The 23,148-nt window shown below is 36.5% G+C and overlaps 1 protein-coding gene across 2 annotated transcripts in view; it reads right to left on the bottom strand.

Moving 5' to 3' along the window:
* RSPO3 (R-spondin 3) overlaps positions 1–23,148 on the bottom strand; it is an 86,731-nt gene that overhangs the window by 45,868 nt on the left and 17,715 nt on the right. For both annotated transcript variants that reach the window (XM_047859472.1, XM_047859471.1), the window contains exons 2-4: positions 7,794–7,985; positions 6,060–6,206; positions 535–732 (exon numbers count right to left, since the gene is read on the bottom strand). In XM_047859472.1, the coding sequence (XP_047715428.1) occupies positions 535–732; positions 6,060–6,206; positions 7,794–7,985 (537 nt within the window). The remainder of the gene's footprint in view (positions 1–534; positions 733–6,059; positions 6,207–7,793; positions 7,986–23,148) is intronic.

Raw genomic sequence — 23,148 nt, 5'->3', positions numbered from 1 at the left:
CTCAATCTCTCTCTCAAAATAAACAAATAAACATTAAAAAAATATAAATGTTTAAAAAATACTAGGTAACCTTTAAAATACATTTAGCTAGAAAAGTTTATAACCAAATTGTACTACTTTGACGGTAGGCAATGAAAAAAGGAGTAAGTTCATGGCTGGAGTCTCTTCACTATGGTCTTGTACCAAATGGTGTTTGTTAGAACTTGTGCTTATGAGGCTTCTCAAACGTGTTCTAGGCACCAGGAAGGTGGATGATAGGAAAGATAATGACCCAAAACAAAAAGGCCTAAATATCTAATGCAGCCTCCTTCATCAAGATTTAATTAACATACTTCTATAATTTTGATACCAGACTCCCATTTTTTAAAAAAATCGCATATCTATATTCTGTAATTTACAGAGAGCATATGCTTTGGTTGGTACACATTTTGGAGTTTTAGACATGACCAATAACACTGTTTCCTAAGAAATAAAGTGAAATTTGCATAAAATTATGAGGCTTCAAATAAGTACATTTTGTTAGTATGATAGTACCTCGTTCTCCCTTCTGACACTTCTTTCTTTGCACTGTACACTTTCTTGTCTCACTGGTGGGGGGACACAGGTTACCCTTTGCTGATGGATGCTGTGTTATTTCTCGGACCCGTGTTTCAGTCCCTCTTTTGAAGCCACATGTTTTTCCTTTCTTCATGCATGGACTCCAAGGACTCCATTCACTGGCCTCACAGTGCACTGAAACAGAACAGCAGAAACAAACTTGCTCAAATTCTGAGCAGAAATCCTGTAGAGCAAACTTGCGCAAGGTAACTTAAAGAAAATGAAAATAAAGAGAAAGACAGGAATAAAATGTTTTCACATTTGTAGTGCTCACAGTGCCAGGTAAACTCATTTTTGCATTAGGTTTACTTTTCACTCTAGATTTGTTAACCCAGGTACTAATCTAATTGCTCACAGTTGACCGATGCTTTACAATTTCTAGAGCACTGCTCTAATTTTTGATTGATCCTGACCATAACTTGATAGACTAGTCATTATTATGTGCTATCTTTAGTGTACGTCTTTAGTATGCAACAGAAGCACTTGGAGGGCTTGCTGAATGAACTAGACCCCACCCCTCGTGAGAATGTGCATTTCTAACAATACATGTGATGCTGATTTGCAGGTACCAAGAACACACTTTGAGAACTTCTGTGCTAGAAAATGGTTAAGCAAAAAATGCATCCAGGTCGTTGTCTACAATTCACTTCCTTTTCTGCTTCATGTGCAGTTGAGTACTTAAATATTATTATTTAAATTTTTAAAAAATTTTTTAAAATGTTTATTTTTGAAGGAGAGATAGAGCAGGGGAGGGGCAGAGAGAGAGAGAGAGGGAGGGAGGGAGATAAAGAATCCAAAAAGGGCTCTAGGCTCTGAGCTGTCAACGCAAGGCCCGATGTGGGGCTCAAACTTAAGAACTTGAATCATGACCTGAGCCAAAGTCATACACTTAACCGACTGAGCCCCCCCAGGTGCCCGTAAATATTATCATTCATTAATGGGTGTTCTTCATGCATAGCAGCATGTATGTAAGTGGATTCTGGATCAACTTCAGTTGATAAGCTGCTTCTGGAATTAACTTGAAGGAGTGATTCCTAAGCTGAACAGATGTAATTTCTATAAAGCTTCTTTTGTAGATTTTTTCCCTTTTCTGTATATTAATACCTTCTTTTTAATCATGGCTTTCCAAGGTCTTATAGCAGATTTCTGAACTTCTAATGAAAATAAATATCTGCAAGATGCTATCATTTTATTTATGTTCATACAACTTCCTAATTTACAATAACTGAAATAGCTTGCAGCAATAATTCTTTCAACGATACAAGATTCTCTTTCCACAACTTTCCATTAACCTTTCTTGCTTCCTTCTGATGAAAAAAAATCCTTATTTTAGAGTGGAATGCTATCTTTTATGCAGCCTCAAAAAATATAACCTAAATGTTTTAGAAATTTAAATCCATTTGCCATACATTTTTTCCATGTTTTGTAGTTACCATCAGGTATCTGAATGTAATACAGAGTTAAATGAAAATGACTAGATAAGTTAATTTAAGTTTCTGTGAACGGAAAAAAATGAACTTTACTGAACCACTCCTATACTAGTTTCATGTTCAGTTATAACATGATTTGAATTAAAGACCAGAACAATGAAGTCACTTACTGATATCATAATCTTTTGCCAGTTAGGACGTATCTCCCATCCTGATATTAATGACACAAAAACAGTGGATCTTTAACACAAAACAAATAAAAACACCTCTGAGAAAGGAAATGGAAAAATTAAAATCAAAGTTTGTGAGCTGTCACTTTGTCCAGTATTCATTTAAGAGGACTAAAAAAACAAAAACAAAAAGAAAAAACAAACCAAAAAAAAACATGATGTGAAAATGACTAAGAACTTTGGGGCTTCTTCACAATTGTAAAAGTAGTCTAGGAAAATGGATATTTAGACTTCAGAAAATAAGATTTTTAAAATTACAATTATGAGTCCTCAGTCATATGATATAAATGGTTCTAAAAATTAAATTCTAATGACAATATTAGAGAATTCCATTGAGGAAGAAAAAGAGGAAATATTTAAAATTGATGAGTTCAGATAGTAAAAAGCTCTAATAAGAAGGGATAGTTAAAAATCCTTGAGAAGAGGAGAACTTTTCCTAGAGAAATACTATAAAATGAACCTATAATGTTACTGTGTAAAAAATATTTCTGGAAAATTGGAAACTTTGAAAAACATGTAAAGACAACAAAAAGGATGATTTAAGTTATATTCAGGTCTGAACAACATAGAATTGGGGCATTATTTGGTTAAGAGGTAATTAAGAAAAAAACAAAATTACACCCTTTTTCTATTCTGTTTTCTGTATTAAGGACAATTTAACACTGGAAATCTTAACACAGTTTTTTAAAGTTTATTTATTTATTTTGAGAGAGAGAGAGAGAGAGAGAGAGAGAGAGAGAGAGAGAGAGAAACAGGGCAAGTGGGAAGGGGCAGAGAGTGGGGGGAGAAAGCAAATCCCAAGCAGGCTCCACACTGTCAGCACAGAACCCAATGAGGGGCTCAAACCCACGAACTGTGAGATCATGACTGGAGGTGAAATTATGAGTAGGGTGCTTAACCAACTGAGCCACCTGGGTGCCCCTGGAAATCTTTAACTATTCACTAATGAAACAAGGGTCTCAAAAAAGTAATTGGCTTCCTGTCCCCAGAAATGGTCATGCTGTGATAGATCATCAGTCTACAAAGCTATAAAAGGAATTCTTGAATTGGAAGAAAAGCTGAACTGGATGTTCTACCAGTAAGGGCCTTAAGACAGCATTACTCATTTGCTCTCATTCTTGTTGACTAACTGCATGGCTACACTGAGAACATAGCAAGGGCATGTTCCTTGCTACTCACAGTTTAAAGCTGGATATCTCCCTCTGTGACTACTTGAATGAGGCCAACTCTCCCAGAGGAGTGATGAGGATGGCACAATGACAGTGCAGAAAGGAAGCAATATCTACAGCATAAAGTAGAAGAAATATATTCTCCTATAAAATTGGGTTCAGTGGACATTTATGCCTAATAAGACAGAAAACCATGAGGAGTGGATATTTTGAGGCAGAAGTCTTTCACCCTAGCTCTATATTAGAGTGGTATTTTCTCTGTTATGACCTTTCCTCTTAGTAATAATCAGGATAAGAAACAAGTCACATAATGTAGATTTCAGGAAAGAGAGGGAGGGACACATTCTTCAAAATCTTTGGTGAACAACAGAGAGCTAGAGTCAAGGTACTAATAATAGCACTGACAATAACTCACACTGTGTCCTTGGAGTCATTATTTCAGCTCTCCGGGTCCTAGTTTCATATTTGCTAAAGGAATAGGCTTTAATGTCCTTTTGTGATAATCAAACAGGTCATCATTTTTCATGAAATCGTGGCGCAAGCCTCAGTCGTAGCCCACCTACTACTTGTTGGCTAGAGAGCACATGCTGGGAGACATCCCTTACAGCAAGCAACAAGAGCTGGCTCTCAACAAAACTTGCGGATTTGCACTGTGTCCTAGGTGATTTATACCTAACTGTTCAATGAGCCAGATTCGCTAAACGGGTTTTAGATTTCTAATCCCTATTCTAAAATATATAAATTTCTTAAATTTCATTGTTTTAAGAATATTTTTTGTCTAAATAGTAGTATGGATTACCAGTAAGCTTTACTGGCTAATCTAACAGTGCCAAGTGCTAAATGCTCTCTATGATAGAAAAGCATTAATACATTGAAGATAAATAGCCTTTCAAGGACTGAATACTACACTTTAAACAACTAAGAAAATCTAAACATGTGCCCCTTTTTCTGGGTAGAGAAATGGCACAGACTTTCTGCAACTCATCCTGATTTTCTGTCCTTGAATACTCCACAGAATTGTTTCCTATTTTTTCCACAGTTTGGAACTTATTACCTTTAGTCATCAGCCCTTAGGACTTAACAGAGATGAACTTGAAGTGCTTTCTCATGTACGTTTTACCCTATTTCTAACTAGTTTTTCTGTGTCTTTATTGACTAGAAGGAAAAAAAAGAAGACTCAACCAAAATGAGCCATGAAATGTTGTTTTCCAGATGCTTTTGAAATTATCATTAAAATATCATCTATTTGTTTCATTCTCTTAGAAACTTTGTTTAAAAATGAGTGTTTTCTGTTTCAATTATTTCTGGACTTGAAATAGTTAAGTCACCACTTTCTAGTTATTGCTCCAGCACTTTCGATTCTAACGGGGGAATCTATCTGTGGGGACCCCAGGGGAATCCTGGAGACTATCTTGTACTGAATCAGAAGGACATTTGTGTGCATATGCCAATATCAGTGCAGCATCAAAGGTTCTTGTAGCTCTTGCCCAGGGGATTTTGAGATTTAGTATGCTGTTTTCCCATTTGGTTGAGCATCTGCTCCCCAACTGTTCATCCAACTCGTCGTTGTAGTAGCTGCACAACATTTAAAAGGGAGAAATAAAGCCTGACAGTGATCTGTTATTTAGACAAACAACTGGTCTGAGGGACCTCCCCTTCAAGAACTTCAGCCTGCATTTAATCAGACCCTATGACTATGTCCTTCTGTCAGTTTGAGTAAGTCCAAAATCCTCTCCTTGTTTCTGAATACCTGTGCAAGCAGGACATTTCAGTAAAGCAGGGTGAGAGAAAAAAATGAGATTTTTAACTGTATCAGTTTTATTTCTGTAGGTGTTTGGCTCATCTACTGAGTACCAAAGGGCTATATCCAGAGAATGTTTCCTGCCTTTAAAAAACAACTTTGCTGGGATGCCTGGGTGGCTCAGTCAGTTAAGCATCTGACTTCAGCTCAGGTCATGATCTCATGGTCCATGGGTTCGAGCCCAGCTTCGGGCTCTGTGCTGACAGCTCAGAGCCTGGAGCCTGCTTTAGATTCTGTGTCTCCCTCTCTCTCTGCCCCTCCTCTGCTCTCTGTCTCTCTCTCTCAAAAAGTGAATAAACATTAAAAAAAAAAAACAACTTTGCTCACTGGTTGACATTAGACCTAAGTGTTATGTGAAACTCATGTCCTAAAGTGAAAATTTAGTTTAAGACCAAATATATACATATACATATACATATATATATATATATATTCATATATTTATCTTTATCTTTATATATGTATGTGTGTGTATAACATATATGATATATACTTGCACAAAGTGTGTATATGGTAAATTACTCTAAATAAAAGTTCACTAAATAATTATATGAAATAAATTTTTAATGATCAGACTATCCAAAACAGTTATTACACTCCCTAAGAAATAATGGAGCACCCGCGGGGTGATAAACTGTACTGTGATACATGCTGGCTAAGGCTGTGGGAGCCCTGTTAAGATGGTATCTTTGTAAGGAAGGATGAAGAAAGCCTCTTGGAGATACCCCTTCAGGTTCTTGTGAAACAGAACTCTGAGCAGCACTTCCATGGAGACTGACATTATCATCTGAGGTGTTTATCCTCCCCTGTAAATCTTAGAAATCCTCCTCACCAATACTGACGCACTCCATGGTATGGTTGTTGGCTTCCAACCCTTCTGGGCAATTGTCAAGGCACTTTCCAAGGTGTAAGTAAAATCCATTTTTACACTTTGTGCAGAAATTTTTGTTGAAACAAGTATCACAGTCAGCTTTGCATTCTGAAAGAGAAAAAAAGAAAAGAAATATGCTTTCATTATCTTCACTTACTTATTGCTGGTCAGGGTCTGTATGCTTACAACACAGGCACATGTGACTTTTGTGTCAAAACAATTAGGATTCAAAATTATTTTTCTAAATTAAATTATGGATTCCTCCACAGTCATTTAGTTGATGAACATCAATCATTGATTTCAAAATTACTGTACTGAGAGTCCTACGAAAGAATTTTTGGCAATGTCTACTGCCAAGAATGTTTATAAGACCGAGTATCCATTTATATAAAATAACAGTAAAAAGTGTTTCGTCAGAACTTTAATGAAATATACTAGATATTGCTTTAGTGCTATTTTAGAGGTCCATTCATTCATTCATTCATTCAAGAAGTATATGATTGACTACTATGTGCCTAGCACTATTCTAGATAGTGATTGACATCAGTGCACCAAAGAGAGATAAGGAGTTCACAAAGCTTACATTTTACGAGGGAAGACACAATAAACAATGACAATAGCTGACCCTTATATGGTGATTAGTAAGTCAGATATTGCTGCAAATATTTTACAATATTAAGTCACTTCAACTTTACAATAACCCAGTGAGGTAGCCCTGATTATAATTCCCATTTTACAGGGAATTATAGAAATTGAGACTCAAAAAGTTTTGAAACAAGCCCAGATCAGAGTGATTTTTGAAACCAGGCAGTCTGGTTCCAGAGTAAGAGGTGGTCTGGAAAAAAGAACGACAACAACAAAAGGTAGGGAAAAGGTATGGAAAATGAAAACAGGAACAGTTTGATTATTGTGAGTTAGCTGGTCATGAAATACCTCTCTGCAAGGTGATATGTGAGAATATTGAATGAAAGAAAAGAACCAGCCAAGCAAAGATGTGGGCTAAGAGCTTTCCACGCTGCCAGAATAGTGAATGTAGTACAGTCACTGCAAAGGCTTTGAGGTGGGAAGATCTCGCAAGAAGGCCAGTGAGGTCAGTGCACAGTGGATGAGCTGCAGTCATAGGAAATGAGTTTGAGAGGTAGGCAGCTATATGTGGTGCCTGACAGAGGAATGGTATTTCCTAAATCTACATTTTGAAAGGTTACTCAGTCTACACTGTGAAGAGTAGACTTTCGGGGTCCAGATGAGAGGTGATATGAGAGCGTTTTCAACATTTATTTCCAACAAATAGATAAATGTTGTAGTTGTTATACTGGAATTTTTCTTGAAGCAAAAATAGCTGAATTTATTCTTTAAATCATTAAATGTTCTGATAGTAATGGGATGTTGTGACAGTAATGGGAACTCAGATGGCATTAATGCTTATGGTAGTTTTCTGTAGGTTACGTGAGTAATAACCATGTTCTCAGTGTTCACTTTTATGATGGGAAAAAAAACCCCACAAAACTTGAGTGCTTTTTATAAGAGGTGAAAATCTTCCTGCTCTGAGGGCTAAGTCCACGTATGCTTTAGCCTTATTATCAGGTAAATATTATTATTAACTTAACACCGAATATCACAAATATGCTAGAGGCCATTTCAAATCTGGAAAGTCCCTAAGGGTGAGATAAAAACATAATTCTGTGTAACACTTACTTGTACATTTATTTATATCTGGATATCGAGTTCCATAATATCCACTTGGACATGAAGAGAGACACACTCCAATCTGCTTCATGCCAATTCTTTCCAGAACAAAAAATAGTCTGGGCTTACATGACAAGCATCCATTGTAATCTGAACACGTCGCACAGCCTCCTTGGCAGCCTTGACTGACGTTAGGATGCACTGAAGGGACAAATGTATAAAGACAAAAACAAATGTTAAATCATAAATATAGAAGTTCAATGACATTCTCTAGGCAGAGATACATTTGTTTCACTAGCTTTCAATTGGTGGTAATGTGTGAATAAGTTGGGTTTTTTCCCCTCTCTTTTCTGTGATCTAGTATTTCCCTTAAATATACACATATATTGTTTTTAATTTAAAAGTTATTAAAAACTTTAAGTGATTAAGTTTGGGCATTTGGAAACTAAGAATATACTGCCTCAAACTATTTATGGATCATATATGTATTTATATGTAGTGAAATATTCTCATTGAACTAGCACCCTGGCTGATTGGAGATTGGGTAATTTTGAGCTTATTCCCTAAAATCAATGTATATTAGCTTTGCTCGTCATTTATGCAATGGATGATAAGCACGTATCTAATTTCTTCAAGCAAAGATGACAACATAGAAAAGGCTTAACTTGAGTAAGGACACTTTGTTCTAGGATATCTTTTTTCATGTATGGTCTATTAGAGAACACAATATTACTCTTTGATCCATTGCAAATTGATTCTGAAACTATGTAGCTTCTTGGGACTCCCCCACCCCCATGCTTTCTTAAAATATTTCCTCTCACATAAGTTTAATGTTTATCAGTTCAAACTGATACCATGATGACAATGTGATACTTATCTTACCAGTATTTCTACAAAATAGAAATACTGGTGGCTATTTATGGCTATTTATAATAATATTTATAGTTTATAATATAATATTTATAATGTTATATATATAATATATAATAATTCTACTTCTTCTACTCAAGTATGTATTTGGTGAGGGCATGACACTAAAGACTACTGCTACACATACCCCTAAGAATTCTAAGGTTTCCAAGAGTCATCAACATGTGTGGTGAGCTGACTATTCACTAGCAAATCTGAACAAACATAAACAAACATGTGGAAGAGTCATGTTTACTTCAGATCCTCACAACGTTAAATCTTCTTATTACTATCAACTGGTCATCAACATCTATGTGTGAGCTGGTGTAAAATTGCTGACTAAAGTACATCTCTCATGGAGCTGTTGTTTGGGATGATTTCTTCTCCTAATGAATTCTGTGTTCAAATACACTATAAGTAGCTTTATTGTTCCTCTAGGAATCCAGAAGGCAAAAATTCTGACCTTTATAAGAAACAAAGGTTGATGCACAGGAGTGCAAAGGCACCCCAGTGTATTTCTGATTTCTTTTGTTGGTAGTGGTGTGTGTGCGTGTTGGGGTGTGATGGGCCTTGCCATTATCAGGTCTGTCTTCAGAGTGATGTTTGGTTCTTGCTAAGTCCTTTACTGCAAAAACAAATCCCACCAGGCTTAGTTAGAAAGGGTACCTACAAGCCCAATCAGCCTTACCACAGGGGTGCAAGAATTAGTTACAGAGAGGTCATTTGGTTGACCAGTGTCCTCTGCTTAGAGGAAAGCATCCCTGAATCAGCCACAGGAACCACAAGCAGCTCATTCTCATTCCAAGACGTTTTGTAAATAAACTGAGGAAATGTGGGGGGGGGGGGAAGGGAAGTCTGCTTTTCCTGTACATGCTCCTCTATGGGGTGGGAAGAATATATAAAGTGGCACAGGAGGTTTAGGCATTACAGGACTTGGGGAACTTGTAAGTGAAAACTGTTCTCCAAGTAACAGGGTACTTTTTCATTGCGGTAACTCATCATTGGAGACTTACAGAAAATGTGTTTTCTGTAGGGAAAGACCATAAAAAGGAAAGGGATGAAGAGGGCTTCCTGTGCTCAGACTCTAGTTTGGTCCATTTTAGGAAGCAAGATGTGTAGTTAAAAACCTGTGAAATCTTCTCATAAGAACTGTCTGTGGAGAAGTGGACCTCAGTTTGAAGGAAAGTCACTTCAAGCCCAGGGCACTAAGTGACTCTGAGTTTGAATGAAATTAGGTTTAACTGGCCCACAACAACCTATCTCTATCTCTGAAATGCAGCTGCCCAAAGGAAACAAAACTATAATTTCAAGCACCTTGAAACTTTTGTCAATTATGATACAACTTTAAATCAGTTATGAGAATAAACATGATTTACATATGTGAAGCCTCAAAAACTGATGTACCTTAAAATAAATTTCACTTAAAAATGGGTTTTGGGGATGCTGGGTGGCTCAGTCAGTTAGGTGTCCGACTTCAGCTCAGGTCATGATCTTGTGGTTTGTGAGTTCGAGCCCAATTCTGGCTCTCTGTCATCTTGGAGCTCACTTCAGATCCTCTGTCTCTCTCTCTCTCTCTCTCTCTCTCTCTCTCTCTCTCTCTCCCTGACCCTCCCCCACTCATGCTCGCACTCTCTCTCTCTCTCAAAAATAAATAAACACTAATTTTTTTAAAAAATTGGTTTTGGATGTTTGGAAACTTCTCCAGGAAAGAGCTCCATACAGGCCCAATGACCTGGTAACAGTTCCCATCAAAATTATGAGATGTGACAAAGTACCTCGTTTTCTTTAAAACTTTTACTGATGAAATCTAGCACAATCAACTCATAACGTAGCGCTACATTCCTTCTGCTTGCTTCTTTTTCATATTGTGCCTTTTTAGACAAAATTTTTTGGCAAAATAGATTTTTGAAAAGTAAAGAAGCCAACTTTATTTCTTCAGAAAGGGTTCAGTGTTATGCTGTGGGAAGTGAGAATAAGTAAGACTCTGAAGCTCAGATTCTAGGATTCTAGATTTTTTTTACAGTTGAGTAGAGTAGTGATTGTTTTCTTGAATGCTGTGTAAGGGTCACTCAATTTTTACAGACTGTATTACACAACTAGATACAAATTCCCCAAACTTCATCTTAAGGGGAGGTTTTACTTTTTACATGAAAACCACAGAAAACTTTGGTCTGGATTGACTGTAACAATTCTTTCAGCCTTAAAATCTTATGATTCTAAGACAGAAAATAGAATTCTGCTTTTTCATCCTTCTTCCTCTTCCATTCTGATAAAAACTTCATTTTGTATTTCCTAATCACCTCTTTTTAAAAAATGTTTTAGTACTATTAGTTTATACAAACAATGGAGGTATTAATGGTGAGGAGGTTTCATAAAATATCTAAGGTTTAAACTTAATCTTAGAAAATAAGTTGAAGTTATAAGTATGTAAGTGACCATCATGAGGCCAGAGGAGGGAACACCCCAATTATCCACATCAGGAAGGAGACTGGCATGAGTTCAATGCATCTGATGCGTAAAGAGTGGTTAATAGAGATATGAGGAGTATCAAAAAGATTGCAAGCACTGGGTAGATCTAGATTATGGAACCCTTTGTGGTTTGTGCCAAGGACATTATTCTGTAGATATAAGGGATTTCAACCTGGTGGGTGACGTGATCACTTTTGTATTGGGAAGGTGATCTCCCTGGCAGCATGGAAAACACAGAAACTAGAAGACTAATATAGTGATCAAGGTAAAAGACTGGTGATAGCTTAAAATATAGCAAAGGCAGGGTAATGTGGTAAGGAAGGTATGACTATTCCAAGGATATTTAGGAGGTGGAGTCAGTCAAATATGGTGACTAACAGAATGTGGACCGAATAGGAAAGAGGATTTGAGAAGGTGTGTTTTGAGTTCTAGCCCGTGAGTGAATAGAAGAGAAGAGGGACTTCTGGGGGAGTAAAAGCCTGCAGTTGGAGTGTGGGGGCAAGTACACAGAATAAAAAAAGTCTAAAAATATAAACATGGCTTAGGATCATTGATTTTGAAGATTTTATGAAATATCCAGAAAGTGATCCTTAAGAGATGGAACTTAATATTGTACTGGTTGCTAGAGATGTAAGGGTGAGTCCCTGGCTGTAACTACCTAATTAGAGAAGACATCTGAAAGAGAGAGGAGTTGAAGAATGCCAGAAGAAGGAAACATAGTCCAAAATAAGGGATATTTGGTAAGAAAAAAAGACATATTTTCAGTTGATTTTTAACAATACTTTGCATTTCTACACCATTTTTGCTTTCAAAGCATGCATCTCGTAGAAAGCTAAATTAACTCCTTATTAGTAAGGATAGAAGCCATCACAATTATTTATCTTGAAACCCCAAACTAGGACTCAAAGAAATTCTGAAACTACAAGACAAATAGCAGTTGATATCAAAGGTTAGAACCTAGATTTTTGATGTCTGGTAACAATCTGTTCACATATATAAGTAAACTCTAGCTATGTAACAAGGGTAAATCTGAGTGGAAAAACAGTCAGAAATCATGAGGAAGTTAAATTGGGACTTTTTTTTTTTTTTTTTTTTACAAATGTGTCAAATACATGGTAAAATTGATGTATCTTTCCCTAAAATTGGGAAAGAGGGAAGCATCTTTTCTTAACTTGTATACAAAGGTTAAGGATGAAAACAGTATATATTAGTGTGTAATTTAAACCAATTTTCAGTGTTCAGTGTCTGACCTGTTAATATCCCTTGAATAAGTGACTTCAATTTTCCTAGCTGTTAAGCTTTCCTACTATTTCTCTATTTGGTAATCTTACAATGCATAACTGACGCAATGGCTCATAAAGCTATTGTCCTGAGAGTTAAATCAACTTTTTTGATAAAAAATCCAGAACATAGAGTTTTAAATGGTAGAGCATTTGGTAAATACACAATCTTTGGCTAGTTATTTTCATTTCTTACGATACACTAAACCAGTTGCAGCATTGAAATTTAAGTTATGTTTCTGTAACAATTTAAGTACAAGCTTCAAGGATTTGCTTTAGTTTAATCCCCTTCTAAACCCAAACTGCAAATGTAGTCACATCTATTATAAATTTCTGTGTGGAAGAAATTCAATATTGCATGCTGCCAGTTACCTCTGATGGTCATTTATTTGTGGCTAGAGAATATCCAGAAGTACAGAATTTAACAGAATTTATAAAAGGTTTGATTGAAGTTTAAAGTGCTAAGTACATGAAAGTAATGTACTGAGATTTTATAATTCAGAGAATTAAAAATAATAAATTAACAAATGTGATAAAAGTTAATTTTTTAATAATAATAATTAAAAAAAACCCAAATTCTTCCTAAAGCATTCTTGTTCTCACAACATTCACTGCCTACTTTTCTCTATATGGTGGCCTTCGGAGACAGGGTAAGGAGAAGAGGCCAGTGGAATTCTATAAGCAAAGCTATTTTCACTTTTGTCCTTTCTTCCATGTCCTCTTCTTTTGCAAGGATGTTCACATTGACTTGAAGCTTCTTGAAGGTAGGCATCTGGTCAGTCTTGATAATGTCTTCATAATTTTATTGATAATTCCCAGCTTCTACACAGGGCAGCTGCTTATTAAATGGGTTATCAGTGAAGAGTTTTTTATTACTGAAGAGACAAAGGCAGTAAATATAAAAGATAAGCTACTTATTTGTGTTTTTAAAAATAATAAAGATGTCAAAGAGGTAAACACTTAATAGAAAGTATTTATGATAACTGATTTTAAGTGGGATGTGCCTATAAACATCTGGTAAAGGAATAAAATTTCAAATCATATACACTTTGAGGATGCTTAATTATGAAATAAATCATTCAAAATAAAATAATAAAAGTTTTTCTAGGTGTATTTATTTCAGTTATCTATTCACCTAAAGAAAATGTAGACTTATTTTTTGCTTATGTAAGGATAGCACATTTCTATCATATCATTTCTAGATATCTATCATATCTATCATATCATTTCTGTCTTGATTATTATGGAATCATTTTTAAGTTTAATATAGCATTATGGTCATGGAACGAGATGTTTCATGAGTCCTCTGAATGTTTGGAATTATTCACTTTAAGAAAAATCTAGTGTTAAAAATTTGAATTACTTGGCAGTCTCCTTTAAATTCTATTGAATCAGCCCCAGAAAATATTGAGAGTCAATGTTTCTTATTTATTCATAAGTTAAAGAAGCCAAGGCAGAACAGACAATGCCTAATCTCCATAATCATTTGTTAGGTATAGACAGCACAATATGAGAAGCTGTTTGAATGGATATAATTACTTACTGGTACACAATACTCCTTTATATTCTCAAGTGATGATAACTGGATCAATATAGGTCTGTCATAGTCCTCCAATATTATTTCTGACTAGTAATTTGTTGAGAGAGCCATATGTTTATATGCACAAACATATATAGATTTTGATATTTCTGAAATACAGTGTACCATCAGATGGTGTGTGCATATGTATATATATTGTATATGTAATTAGACGCACGATGTGCACACACTCTATATAGTTTTTAATTAAAGTCAATAGCACAGACATTAATTGACCTGAAGTAGTTAGGATAATAGAGTCTGTCACATCTTTTGTCCCAGTGAATCAACCTTGAACACTCTGAAAGTTTGTACCCACACCAGTGGGTTCACAAAATTCCTAAAGTCTCAGAGAGGAATGTATTCACCAGCTGCTGAATAAAGCTCAGTTAGGGCTCCACCATTATTATGTGGGGAAAAAATACTGTTTTTAATGGAAACTATTTCTTTGAGAACTTGGAAAATCTTTCTCTTTCTCTTACTGAATAATAATTTCCTGAAGGGAGTCTAATATTTATATTCTATAAATACTTTAAAATAAAACCACAGTAATAACACAGACCTAACATTAAACAGCAATTAGCTAGACTTTCCACTAAAATGAAGCCAGCTCAAAATATTAAGAAAATGGCTAGCAAATGATGGCAGATATAGAATTCCTGAAATCTAAGCTATGATGAATATTTGGTAGCTAGATGCCAACTTGGTGGCCAATGGCTGGGCTTTGTCCATCCACAGTCTACAGAATTAGGACTAGAAATTAAAGGCAGCTGAAAGGGGCTGCATTATCTGTACATTGTGAAGACCATGATTAAGGTTTTCAACACAGATTTCTGATAACTTACTATGTGCCTAACAGTACACATGATATAGTAAATGTAGGAGTGAAGACATCTAGTTCCTGATTTTATGATGTTAATCAGTTAGTAAGCAAGTACACAATTAGATGCTTAAAGATTGTGATGGATGGTGTGAGTGAAATAAACAGGTGAATAAAGCAGGGAATAACTCTGGGGAACTACTTTACACATAGCGGTCAGGAAAGGCACGTTTTAGAACGTCACTGTTGAGCGGGGACCTAGAGAATGAGAAGCAGTAAACTATGAAAACCTGAGGGAGGGAAGATATCCCAGGTGGATCACCAGCACGTGCAAAGATGTTAAGTCCATGAGAAAGAACCAGGCATAAGGAACAGCACAAGGGGAACCAATGAGGTTGCAGCAGTGGTATGCGATGAGGTTAAAGAAGGAGGTAGAGCCAGATCCTAAAGAACCGTGTGGGCCAATGTAAATACCTGGGATTATATACCAAGTGTATTTAGACTTTGCGTTGCTAAGTGAATATCAGAAGGAAAGGAAAGAACACATTTTGCCTGACATAGTTATTTACTTTAATTTTTGTTAATTTTATGGATCATAAAATGGAACCAGCAACTTGTGTTCCTTGGAAACATGTTGTCTTAACAATTTTTATATTAGAGGAGAATGTTCTAACTAGCTACAAGATAGAGATTTACACTCTGATTCTTATCTTTGAAGAGAATGTACATCAATTTACATGTTCTTTGCTCTTGGAAACATTTCACTTCTCCTTTGTTTCTCCTATCTTTCTCTAGCAATAATTTGAGTTTGCTTTGGGGTTTTACATTTTCATTCTTTTTTTATTGGAGTGGAGTCATTCTTTTTTATTATAGAGGTGGTGGTAAAAATACACAGGAAAATTATGGAATTCATAATAGATCATAAGAACAAATAAACAGAATAAAAAATAAAATATTTTGTAATCTTGCATATACTCTTTCATGCATTTTTCTGAATTCTTGCCATTAGTGATGCATATTGACAAAGTTTAGGTAATTTAGAGCAACAGCATTATAATTTTCACTTCTAATATAATATTTCTTTTAGAATCTCTATATTCTGTTCTTTTTTCTGTTAAATACATTAATAATCTGTGGGTTAATTCCCAAGTTCATTCTTCAAAAGTAGTGAAAGCCATATTAGTTTTCCTGTGACCTACCAGATAACTATAGTTGATTCTGCTGTTGACACTGCAACAGAAAGTATTTGTAGAACCAAAAATAGTGTTTTTTTCTTGACCACAAGTAGAAAATCTATCTTAAGGTTAATGCACCCTGCTACGGGTGTAAAATGTAAGGTACTGAATCAGCATCTCCAGCTGTTGCTAAGGAAGGGAAAGCTTCCCCTTTTCCAAGTGGCCATGTTCCCAAGTGGAGGTGAATAGAGGACAAGAGGGAGTGGATAGGGGTAAGGGAGACCCAGATTCTGTAGAGAGCCAGGACCTGTTGATGAGTTAGTGGGTGGTAATAACAGCATTTTTTCATGAGACAGATCCAACAGTGTTCATCCAACAGTGGGAATCATTATGTACTCTGGTCTGGCTGAGAGTTCCATTCCTTTTTTTTTTTTAACGTAGAGAATTAATTAGAAATCAACATAAACAGAAAATGTGATAGTTTAATGGTAATGAATCTGCATGGGTGTGATTCCATAACTACTAAGTTTGCATTCTTGAAAGAAACAAACTTCAGTTTGTGCTAAAAACAAACTCTACTTTGTTATATTATGAATAAACTTGGATCTTCTTGCCACATAGCATGCTAGAGCAGCATATCTGATGGCTAAAGCCTTAGTGTAAGCAAACAGCAGGCGAAAGACTTGTGGTATTTTAACAGGCACAAGAAGATGTGCAAATAGAGGGCATATCATTAAATAAATCCAGCTTTATGGGTCACTCTAAAATCCTGAGCAGAAAAAATAAGTGGTTTTTTCTCGTAGATTCACAAAATTGCTGGCAGAACAGAAGGTGCTAGATATCCACCTTTGTGCATACGATACATTTTTGTGCATGGTTCACTGCATCACTACCTCATTCAGATATGGGCCTGCACACTTTCCAGAGCAGCACAGGGACTGGGAGGTAGAGAACTGGCTTTGGATTCATACACAGTTCTGACATTTACTAGCTGAATAACCAAAATTGATCTCTTCATCCAGCTACTCATTTTGACAATTAAACTGTCCAACATCTACATGCTTCTAGTTAGTGAGCATCCAAAGTTGAATAAAACCAATAATCTGTGTCAAGGAGTTCACAGTCTGGCTATTTAGACAAAAGTTGAGTAAGCTTTTTGAACCTAGGATTTCTCATCTGTAACAGGGGAATTTCTATTTGAATTAAGTGAGATCATATGTAAGCACCTAGCACTCTTATAGGCACTCATTACATGTCAGTATGTAGAAAGCATTTCGTTTTACCCAAGAAGTACTAACTATAACCTTGTACTAGTTCCACTCTTACTCAAGACAGCTGTGAAGCTTTACTCAATACTGACTCTCTCAAAACCCTTCAAGTAAGAAAACTGGAGAGAGGGCAGAATGCTGATGCTTCTTTCTAACACAGGTGATTTGGGGAAACTCAGGGAGCCTGGAACTCATTAACAGTCACAGGAAGGGGCTACTTTTTAAGGACCACAGACACAGCTTTTAATGAGTATCAGATATGGTAGTCTTACACAACATTCTGGGCAACAAGTTCTCTGGGACTCTAGCAACCCACTGAAAACAAGGGGCTGCTTAAACAGGCGGAAAGAGGAAAGGCAAACCACATAAATGATAGCAGAATGGTGTAGAGATCCTGAAGGTCTATGCCAGTTAAGTTCTAAGACTGTACCGTGTGTAAAATTGAGCTGAAGTACTTTTTAATAATGTGAATGCATAGACTTCATTCCAAAAGATTCTGATTCAGGAATGAAAAGGTGAGCCTGGGTAGTTGCATCTATATGCAGCACCCCAGGTGAATGCAACACCGGTGATACAGATACCCCACTTTTAGTATCACATCACTGCTGTTTTCACAAATAAGTACTTATTCAGTGATTACTCTTCTAGGACTGAAGACAAAACATGGTCTCTAACTCAAGAAGCCTAAGATATAGTTAGTATAACAGTCTTTTCATATTTTAAGGCCCATACATATACAGACCAGAAACGTAGTGCAACAGAAATTACAAGGCAGGAGCAATTACTGATGGTTGAGGTATCTGAAGATGCCAGCCTGCAGTTAGGAATAGTTATGAGACTTGAAGGAAAAGAAGAACTTAGACAAATGGGAAGCGGGGAAGAGAATGTTATGAGCAAGAGTGTTATGTATGAACACATAAAGAAGATTTGGGAGAATGGTGAATATAACTGGGGAATTTAAGAGGATTTTACAGTTGTTCCTTCCCTCTTAACTTTCAGATGAGAACACTGTGGTCCACATAATTAATTAGCTTCTAGCTGACAGAATCAGAAACCTTTGAAAGTTTAGAGGGATTTAGTTCAAACAGCTTCCCCAGAACAGTCCATTTAATTACGTCTAGTAAAACAAATCTTATGATATTTGGGGGAAGCCAATATATTTATTTTACAGCGTCTCTACATATTGAACATCTTAAAGCCTCTCCCATTAACCTGCCTGTCTTTCAGGAAGTTCTGGTACCATAGAACACACCCAACACATTTTCTCCTTTTTCCTTAAGATTGTTTGTCAAACGAAGCTTGGTGTTTTGGATGGAAAGGTGGATAAGACCTAGGAGTCTGAAGTACAGTGAGAGACCATAAACAAAGTAAAGCCAGGGTGGTAAATATTATGTACAAGTCGTTGGCAGAAAGGAGACAACTAACCATCTGGAACCACCTACTTGGGAAACCTGACATCCAGGCTGGATTTTGAGAAACATGAGGAAACTGGCTAGGGATTTCAATTTAATCTTATATATAACTTGAGGGAACCGTTTATAGACAAATCAGTGACATGATTTAATTTTGTTTTAAGCAAATACTCTGATGACAAAGAGAATAATTTCTGAGGAGGAGACACTAAAAGTTGAGTTATTAAGATATTATATTCTTACCTGGCACTGCTATTAGCTAAATTAGAATAGCATTAATGGGAAAATGGAAAAAAGAGGGCAGGGTTTTAAAATTATTTCCAAAGAAGAATAGGCAAGGTTGACAGGATTTAACAATCAATTTTACATGGGTAAATGAAAAAAAATCTGTAAATGGGTAAGCGAAAGAATAATATTGATTTGGGGGTTTCTAACTGGGGAGATCAGGAACAAAATGAGGTAATTAAAGGCGATAAAAGGAAAAAGAAATATCAAACTAGAAGGACAGGTGACTGAAGGAAGGAGAAAAGTAGGATTATATTGAGGTCCTAGGGGATTGGACTTGTCTTATTGTCGCTTTGTATCCCAAACTCATAGCCCAGGACTAGGCATATAAATGGGCTCATAATAAACCATAAAGAACAAATAAACCCCTTCATTTTATAAAAAATAATCCCCTCCCCCAAATCAAGAACTGAGACTTAGGAAATTTTGGTGACTTCACAAGGAAGGATCCCCTAGCCTTAGTGGCACTCTTCAGAGGTTTTTTGATTTCACTAAAATGTAAAATTTATGGAGAGAACTAAAGAGAGAAAAAATTAAGACCAAACATGAGGAGATGAATAAGAGGCTAAGGAGTTTACGTGAAGATAAACAAGGAACTGTCATGGATTTGAAAAGTTATGGAATTTGAAGAAAAATTCATGTGTTGGGGCGCCTGGGTGGCTCAGTCGGTTGAGCGTCCGATTTCGGCTCAGGTCATGATCTCACAGTCTGTGAGTTCGAGCCCCGCGTCAGGCTCTGTGCTGACAGCTCAGAGCCTGGAGCCTGCTTCGGATTCTGTGTCTCCTTCTCTCTCTGCCCCTCCCCTGCTCATGCTCTGTCTCTCTCTGTCTCAAAAATAAATGAAAATATTAAAAAAGAAGAAAAAAAAAGAAAAAATTCATGAGTTCTAGGAGTTTGGAAAACAAAGTTGAGGAGATTCTTCTAATACAGCATTTCAACCATCACACCTGAGCATGCACGAATTTAGGTATGGAAGCCAAGAGTTTTCCAAAGCCAGACAGCTAAAATGCTGGAGTTAACCTTAGTTTCTTACGGCATCAATATCCGATCACATTTTCCAGAGTTTGATATCATTCCCTGATGTTCAGTGCTGGTGAGTAGTCACTGTGGAGACAGGACCTAGAAAGTTAGTCATGAACACTGCCCAGAGTAGGAGCAAAGACACCAAAATTCCTCTGATTTTCCACCTTCCTCACTGGATAAGACACATTTTCCTGTGGTCCGTTAGAAATAATCACTCTACATTGAGACTACAGAGCCAAAATCTTTTGTTACAAAAAAGAGATACAACCTGGCTCACTTTGCATCCTATCGCCACCAGGCATGTTGGATTGTACACTGTATCATGAGAAGGCAACGCTAATCAACTTTTAGAGGGAGCTAATTTCAGAATCCAAATTCATTACTCTATATCTAACAAAAATACTAATTATAGACAGTGAATAGCAAAATGGAAAAGGTCTTTTTTAAAAAACCATTTCACAGAGTATTACAGTAGCCCCCCCTTATCCACGGTTTTGCTGTCCACTGTTTCAGTTGTCTGTGGAAACCATGTTTTGGGAGCAGGTGATCCTTCTTCTGACACAGAGTCAGAAGGTCAGTAGTAGCCTGATGCTTATGTCATTCGCCTCACTTCATCTCATCACGTAGGCATTTGGTCATCTCACAGCATCATAAGAAGAAGGGGAGTAGAGTACAATAAGACATTTTGAGAGAGAGAGAGAGAGAGAGCACATTTACATAACTTTTATTACAGTATGATGTTCTTATTGTTCTATTATTGTTCTATTATTAGTTGTTATTGTTAATTTCTTGCTGTGCCTAATTCATAAATTAAACTTTATCATAAGTCTGTATGTGTAGGAAAAACCCAGTATATATAGGGTTTAGTACTATTCCTGGTTTCAAGCATCCACTGGGGAGTCTTGATGTGTCCCCTACAGATAAGGAGGGACAACTGTATATTACAAAGAGTCTCTATTTTTAGTGTCTTTTAGTTTATAAAGACTATTAGGTGAGCCATGGGCTTAGAGTTTTATTTTTAGATTTGAAAGCATTTTTGGTCAGTCTTTAAAATAGCTTATTTAGCAGTCTTTCCCCACAGCATCTCTTTCCCCCTGGATGGGCTCACACATGAGTACTTAAAGGGAAAGAACCTTAATGATCCACCAATTCACCTTGTCAGCCAATAAGAATAATCTAATTTGTGAAAAAGATTTTCCCCAATTTATATGCCACTATTGTGAAATCCAAAGACATGATACTAATAGGAGGAACTTCACAGAAGATAAATGGGGATCGTGGCCATGCAGGAAAGGCTGTGGACTTGTTGTAAAACAAAACAAACATGCCCCTATCAGAAATTTGAGATTGAGTTCTGCTCAAATTTACTAGCTTTGTGATACTATACAAATCACTTAACATCTTTTGAGGTTCATCTGTAGAATGAGAATGGTAAAACCCTGCTCTGCCCATTTCACAAGGGTATTGAAAAAATCAAATAAGACAATGTTTATAAGCTGTACAAAATTATATTGATATGTTATAGTTAATAGTGGGCATAAATGATACTCTACCAACTCAGGGCCAGATTTGAATCTAACCATTCCCAAGAAGAGAATAAGAATACATTTGATGAGAAAATTGACAGCTATATTTGATGATAGTATGTGTAATTTATTTGTTGGTTTAAATTGTGCCCCATCATGACTCATGTTAGACTAAGGCAACAGGTTATAGTAACTTTTTAGATTTGGATCTCATGAAGCACAGAAATAAAGAGATTGTGAAATAAGTGTTGATCCAGCGAGCAGATAATTCTCTTTGAAATGACCATTAATTATACAAATAAGAATCAGATTGCCAGAAGATCCACAGAACACTTCTTTGGAAGGCCAGCCTTGGAACTCTGTGTGGCATTTTGTGTTACAGAACAGCAAGCCACAGGAGTTGTTTCTCCTCCCTGGTCCACTACAAAGTGACTTCAGTCGACTGACTTACTTCTCTGGACTGTCTTTTTCTTCTTAAGTAATATGAGGGGATTATGCTGCATACACTGCTTCCCGAAATCTTCCTACCTATGAAAACATGCTGTATATCAAATCCACATGTGCTCCTTCTCTAGTATTTTCTATTGAAATGGCACCAATCCAGTTGCTAAAGCCAGGAGTCTAGGAACCCCATCTCTACACACTCTTCCCTATGGATTCTATATCCTTAACCAAGACAGCTCATATGTTTCCATTTCCCACCACCACTACTGCTACCATTTAGCAATTACACTATATATATATATATATATATATATACACACACACACACACACACACACACACACACACATATATACACACAAATACATATATATGCAAATATATATATATATATTTAAAAAATTTTTTTATTTACATTTGAGAGAGAGACGGAGACAGAGACAGTGTGCGAGCAGGGGAAGGGCAGAGAGAGAGGGAGACACAGAGTTTGAAACAGGCTCCCAGCCTGAGCTGTCAGCACAGAGCCTCCATGCGGGGCTTGAACTCATGAACCGTGAGATCATGACCTGAACCAAAGTTGGATACTTAACCAACTGAGCCACCCAGGCGCCCCTGGAGTGATCTTTTAAGAACAATAGTTCTGATCTTATCAGGCCCCTGCTTTAAAAACAACTTAAAGCCTTCTCATTGCTCTCCTCAAGCAACCACTGCTGACAACGCAATTTACTCTCTCTCCAGTTCATTTCTTGTCTGAGTAGCCATTTGTGGTACCATCTCAGCTGTAGAGAGAACTCTCCATTTAAAACTTCTCTGGCTTTCTCTTCTTGATGAAAAGCAGAGTGTAACGGGAAAGCTGTGCTTTAAGTCAGAAGATCTGGGTATACTCTCACTTGTACCATTGTTGGCTGTCACTTTGGTCAGTTCCTTAATGGTTTTGAGCCTCAGTTTCTTCACTTATAAAATAAACTATATCGTGAGATTGTTGTGAGGTTTATAAGAGATAATACATATAAAAACACCTGGATATTTACCTTTCTTTACTCAAAAGCTTTCACAAGTTAGCAATAACACACAGAAAAGAATTGGATCGTGCTATTTTCAAGGTTCTGAATTCTGGCAACTGACATCTTTAAAGCTATCAATTGATGTTAGGAAAGGTCATCTGCAGACTTAC

The sequence above is a fragment of the Prionailurus viverrinus genome, chromosome B2, assembly GCF_022837055.1.
Source record: "Prionailurus viverrinus isolate Anna chromosome B2, UM_Priviv_1.0, whole genome shotgun sequence".
In the NCBI taxonomy this organism is placed as follows: Eukaryota; Metazoa; Chordata; class Mammalia; order Carnivora; family Felidae; genus Prionailurus; species Prionailurus viverrinus.
Note: the sequence above shows the minus strand (reverse complement) of the source record. Positions and strands in the feature narration are given on the sequence as shown.